The sequence below is a fragment of the Lissotriton vulgaris genome, chromosome 7 (genome assembly GCF_964263255.1).
Source record: "Lissotriton vulgaris chromosome 7, aLisVul1.2, whole genome shotgun sequence".
NCBI lineage: Eukaryota > Metazoa > Chordata > Amphibia > Caudata > Salamandridae > Lissotriton > Lissotriton vulgaris.
In genome coordinates, this window is record NC_141695.1 from 1,432,004,408 (window position 1) to 1,432,010,837 (window position 6,430).

Sequence of the window (6,430 nt, forward strand, 5' to 3'; positions counted from 1 at the left end):
CCATTCATCCATCCTTCCCCTCATCCATTTATCCTTCCCCTCATCCATCCATCCTTCCCCTCCATACATCATCCTTCCCCTCATCCATCTTTCCCCTCATCAATCATCCAGCTACCCTTCCACCCATACATCCAGCTATTTACATTTTCTCTCCATCCTTCCCCTCACTCATCAATCCATCTATCCTCTCTCATTATCCATTTATTCAATCTTTCATTCATCCATTCACCCTTTCACTAATTCATCCAGCCATTCACACATCCCTTCACTTACTTACTCGCCCACCTTTCCATATTAATTTTGAGCTGAGCCCTTTTGAGAAGAGGCCCATCAAGAACTTCACCCTCGCTGCAGGGGCCGTTCCAGGACTGGTACAGAAGCCACCCAGGGCAGAGACAGGATCCACCACAGGGGGGGACAAGAGCCATCACAGGCGGGGGTGGACTGGAGCCACAACATGGGGGACAGGAGCAGGATTCATCACAGGAGAGGGAACGTGATCCACCAGGGTGGGCACAGGGGTGGGCATGCAGTATTCTAGTATCATCTTGGGCTTCTCGCCCCCTCCTGCACAAGCTCCAAAATGCCATCCCCCACTGTGATATACAGTACTTAGAGGAGATACTCTAAGAGAACTGATTGTCCTCCATACTTTGTTAATCAGTGTGGGTGTGATTGTGCCATTTCTTTATTGTATTACATTATGCATGTTTGAAGAACCGAGGTTTGCTTACAAATTAGTGACAGTAATTAAGCTCGTTTAAGAGAAGCAGGTGCTGCGGTGTAATCAGGGGTGTAATCTGGCCGAGTGTCTAGGATGTGTGGGGCCCTGGGTAGAAATGGAATGTGTGAGCCCCCCCTCTAAATAGCAGATACAAGAAGCATTCAGGGCTGTTTGCATGTGAATGGATGCCCCCTGCTCCTGAACCTGCAGCCCCTCCCTCTGTCACCTTCAAGCACCTCTTAACAGCTCATCAAGGGCTGGAGGTGTGAGAGGTGCCATCCCGCTGTGCCTCTACAGTGCTGCTGGGTGTCTGAGCTTTCATACAGCATCGGAGTCAAGAAGGGAGGTGGGGGCAAGCTGTGCCCGGTTAAAATTACGGACAAATGGCGTCCGTTAAAGAATCCTTCACGGACAACGGACAGACCGCCAAAATTACGGACTGTCCGTGAAATTTACGGACGGTTGGTCACCCTAATTCTGCGGTGATTTTACCTAAAATTCAGGGAGGTCAGGGACATCGCTTGCAGAATTACTACAGCTGGTAAGTTGCCAGTACCTTGCAGAAAGAGGGCAATTTTGGGCACCTGCCGTTATCTCTAGTCCTGTGTTTCTTTTCGGGCGTGTGCCTGTAACACTAAGTTCCATATATAATTTAACATTTGTATTTCGTCATATGCCTAAGGAAGCAACAAGAGAGTTAATAATCATGGTTTATCTGTTTAAAACCTGTTTATGTAGCATAGCAGTTAACAAATAGAGAGTGGGCGCACTGAAGCACAGTATACCACAGTTTAACTTGTCAAGTGTGTTGTTTTTTCAAGCAAGTAATAAAAACAATTTAGGCTCTGTGTAGATGTAATGCTGTATACTTTGGTTACGGACTTAAAGCAAAATAAAAACCATAATAATACCAACATTAATTGGTATCTATGCCCAAATCACCCTTTAAGCAGACCCCCCAGTTTATTGCGGCATAGATTCGCAAATTTAGCGGCACAAAAATTGAAATTTAGCAGCACAAAAATGGAAATTTAGCGGCATTATTGCGGCACTTTATTTTGTTCGCAATCATTCTTTTTCAGCCTTAAATCAATAGAAACTGTTTTAGCAGAGTATTCCACTTTGAAATAGGCATGTTTAAAGTGCCTGCAACTCTACGGAAGCACAGCTCTAATCCTTACCTCGTGCAAGGGGACCCTATTTCTCCCTGGAATGTTTTAGCGCCCATGTAGGCACCACTACCGGGGCACCACTGCCTCCTGGACCCATGAGGTATGACACCTCTTCATGAGGTGCCATAGGACGCAGGATGGTAGTTATTGGAGGTGCACTGCCATGGATTGGTTGAGATCAATAATGCCAGGAAGATGCAGCTGTCCTTGGGGCTGTTTACTAACAACGTTTCCTAGGTTTTATTACGGAGTTTTCAAAACATGCCTATTATTTTTCAGAAAACCCCAATTAATCAAAACCGAATAAAGTACTGAGTATATAAAACAATGCGAAAATGCCCACTTTGTCTTGCTTACATGTTATACGAAGTCTCTAGTGCCACCATCATGAAGTACAATTTTTAAAAAATCTGGATTGAGGTACTATTTCACATTACAATTTTTTAACCTTATGCGACTTGAAGTTTTCAGCTTCAGATATGTTTAGCTCAAAATAGGTATCACTTCTTACAAACATAGTATGTAGTTCAAAGATCAAAAGTCTGAAACGCTCAGAGTTATAAAAAACAGGTTTATTCATTTTATCGAGACTGGAAGGCGTTTGTACCTAGTTTTGCGCACATGCCACCATCCCTCTGGGTAGCATTCTAAAGTAAAAATCAGGCACCCGCACCGGTGTTTGCTGCCAAGCACCAGAATGCATCATTCCTTCTCACATCCATTGTAGATGGAAGGGTTAGTATTTACAACTAATCAACATAATATTTTAAAGGGCAGAAACCTGTGGCCTATGTAGGAAGTCATTGGGCCTGTCAAGACATCGTTCAAGTTCAATACGTAGTCCAGCAGATGAAAAGGATGCAGCAAAAATGTTAAGAGCCTCATTTCCGTACATCACACCATCATACAGTCCTGCTGTATATATAGTCAATCGCTCTTTGCTTTCTGCAGTCGCACCTGGCGCTCACCTGAGCAGAGGGGGGGGGGGGGGGTGTTTAAAAATAATGAATGGCTTTAAAGCACATGCGGAGAGTTCCTTGCACGTCCAGCAGTCAGCACGGGCTGCAGAGTTCTTTGCCAGTCAAGTAGCACTGTTGGAGGGTAGTACTCGCAGGGCTTAAATTGAACCAGTGGTTTCCGGTGCTCTGAACCTTCACATAATTGTCACCATCTGCACTGATGACAGTCTGCCACATATTGGTGATGTGGTATCCCACAGTGTCACACCCTATGCTAAGAGAAACTGTCACATAACTTCTAGTGGATCAGAAATGACAGGCACACGCAGCTGCAAACTATGCTGGACTAGCATGACATATGTATTAGAAATGAACATTAAGTTTATAAATAGGAAACAGGAACATGAGCAGGGCAGGCATTTAATAGCTGAAAGGATCATAATTAAAGGGACGAATTCTAGGGGCTTTCGGAAAGGAAAGAAAGCTCGACTTTTATTTCTTTGTAATTAGCTCAAGCTCCTATGGCATCCGCAGCTGTGCTGAACAAAATGAAACGCACCTTTAGACCCAGTTGAATTTCTATGTGCACTACCCCCGGGTGCAAAATGTCTCGAAGGAGCTGATGGATTCTAGCCAGTGCTTAGTCAACCCCCACATTAGCCAAGTTAGTGAAACTTTAACTGCCCATCGTGTAGCATTTTAGTTTCGTAAGAGCTGTAAAGATGATCGACTTTAAATTTCAGAAGACCGCGACTGTTCCTTAAATATACCACCTTCTACGCTAGGCTAACTACAGATATCTTTTTAACGTACACTTCTGTCACATTGCCCATGCCGCTTAAAGCTAAGATTACAGAAGTCAAGGCTGTACATCTCCGCCCCCCGTCCCCCGCAGCCCTAGCTCGGCGTTAAAGAAGAAAAAAAACCTGTCTTTAAAAACGAGTCCAACTATACTCAGCAGGCGCACACGAGGCCGCGAAACTGTACCCATCCAACCACACTACCCTTACCATTTCCTGGAAGAGAGAGAAGACTTGTAAAAGATACACTTCGGCCCATTAGGAAGCAGCTACTTTACGGCTGCAAGGCAGCACGCAGTGACGTGTGCGCGCCTGCAACCAATAGGAAGCCATCATTTTTTCTTTTCTTCTGGGAGACCCTTTTTAGCGGCCACGATAGCAAATATCGCGGGCATCGCGCTAATCTGCCGATTTCGCGATTTTTTCGGGAATCGCGAAATCGCGAAATGCTGGAGGGTCTGTTTAAGGTCAGATCATCCTTGTGAGCAGTTATGTTTGAAGTTTGGATTGTGACAATCACTCGAAGTAGCCCTCCTGCCCACAACATGAAATGAGTTTGAGGAGTCGTCGTAGTCAAAGCAACACTCAAATACGATGCATGGTGTGTTATTGAATGATTACTAGCATACAAAACTTTGGATTTCCTTGTTGTGAATAAACATTGGAGTTTGATTTTCTTCACATAAATGAAGTTTAGAATCTGGAAGACTCACAATTTGACTTATTTGAGATTATTATAAGGAATGATAGCAAGAAATTCCCAAAATTGCTAATATATGCTTCCTTACTGGCAATGTCGGACCAGCACACATTTTGAGGCACTGTAAATACAAGTTCCTAGATGTGCCTTCTGCCATAGGATTTTATTATGGACCAAATTCACAAACGGGGAGAGTTCTACACCACACGTCACTTTCCATAAAGAATGTATTATAAAGCTTTGAAAAAGGTTGTGGGATGTATTTTTCTTAGAGTGAAACACGTCTGGATTCAAATGCTAAGTAACCATAAAAAATCCTGCCACGTCCACAGTAAGGTCTATATTTCTTGCTACTGTTTTTTCTGCAACTTGTATTTTGATGCAATTCTCTGTCCGTATCAGCTCTCCATCACTCTCTTGCAAGAAGCAAGGAAGACGCATGAAGTACAAAGTTATGTGAAATCACAAACCCTTGTCTGAAAGCAAAAGCGATTGATTAATGGTCTTTTTCTTTTCCTTCCATTTCCCTCGTTCCAAAAACTGCAGGACGTTGATCACTATGAAGTTAAAAGTTCTGAGCCAGCCAAGAAACCAAAACCTGTGACCGCACAAGTGACGAAGAAGCCAAAGAAAGAACCCAAGAAGAAACGGTAAAGAAGCTTTGGAAAGGCAAAAGCAAGGAACTGTATGCCACCTATCTGCGAGCAGGCCACAGTCCTGACTGACATCACCGGCGGTGTCCAAGAAGTCTTATACATAAGGGACAACTCCCATTGATTTTTGTGCTGTGGGCAGCACGACCGAGCTATGCAGACCGTTTCATACCACCAATCCCCAGATAGAAATCATTTTTCAAGTGCATAGTGTGTAAAAACAACAAACATTGACTTAATTCAAACAAGCCCTGAGAACAGTCTCAGAACGAGTATTCGTGTAACCTGTTTTGTTGACTTCAGTGTTAAGTTTGTGTGGTTTTCTTGGTCTGTACCGTTTGTTACTCCTACCCCCTTCCACAAGGAAACTTTGATGTGATAAAAAAAAACGGCTGAATTGTGCTACACAGCATTTTGTTCTTTTTTTTGTTTGTTTGTTGTAGGCACGCACCTATTACTCTTTTCTCCTTTCATTGTGTAGTCTTCCTTTGAAGTGTAGAGTGTGTCATGGTGTAATTGATTATGATAAATCTTAAATAAAGAAAATCATTGGTAAAAAAATTACGAGCATCTTTTTTTCTTAGCCGGACTGATTTATACAGTAGAAGGCATGTGGTGTCCAGGTATCTTTGAGGTAACATTGTATTGGGCAAGCCTTTATCCTTTTCACCCCCAGCACATACATATAAAAACATCGACATTTGGATTCTGTCTTTTACAACATTTCTGTTGCAAAGTTTCATATGTCTTGAAATTGCCTGGAGGAAACTCCCTTATGTTTTTCTTATTATGTGCTCTAAGATCTCGTCACTTTCGTGGTGCAGCTGGGAAATTCCACTGTCTGTTGATGAGGATTCCGAGGAGTATGTTTCTGAGATCACAAGTGCACACAGATCTCAAGTGAGTCCCCCGAAAGCCCATACGTTTACTCTTTTAATTAATTAGTGACCTCCAGCACTTTCCACCTTCCTCTTTTTAAAATATGTTGAGATGTTTTAATCCTGTTACCATCGTAAGCTGCTTTTTTACGAACTTTAAGGCACATCCTCTGAATCTGTTCAGTCCAAAAAGTACCCGTACACGTCTTGCTAAGAAAACAAGAAAAGTAGTTAAGGAAATTCTCTCACTGTTCTTAATTCTGATCTAAAATACAAGGATTGGTATATAATATTTTTATCTGCTAAAGAGGAAAGCTGCGCGTGGGCAGACCCATTCAGCTGCAGAAAGGAAGAAGAGTAAAATGGGAAGTATGGCATAAAACTACAGTATATGCAATCGCTGTATTAAGTCTAAAAATTAATATCTAGTGTAAGGCGAAACTGCAGTATGGGCAGAAATTTGCTAGGGATGCACTTTCAAGCGATTTTTTTTTTGTTTTGTTTATCCCTCTTCCCCTGTTGATGCAGAATTTCAAGATGCTCA

The 6,430-nt window shown here is 42.7% G+C and overlaps 1 protein-coding gene across 2 annotated transcripts in view; it reads left to right on the forward strand.

Annotated features, from left to right (window-relative positions):
- Nucleotides 1-5,557, forward strand: part of MANBAL (mannosidase beta like) — a 97,117-nt gene extending 91,560 nt beyond the window's left edge. For both annotated transcript variants that reach the window (XM_086928979.1, XM_086928980.1), the window contains exon 3: nucleotides 4,902-5,557. In XM_086928979.1, the coding sequence (XP_086785105.1) occupies nucleotides 4,902-5,009 (108 nt within the window). In that variant the 3' untranslated portion in view covers nucleotides 5,010-5,557. The remainder of the gene's footprint in view (nucleotides 1-4,901) is intronic.
- Nucleotides 5,558-6,430: the final 873 nt, after the last annotated feature.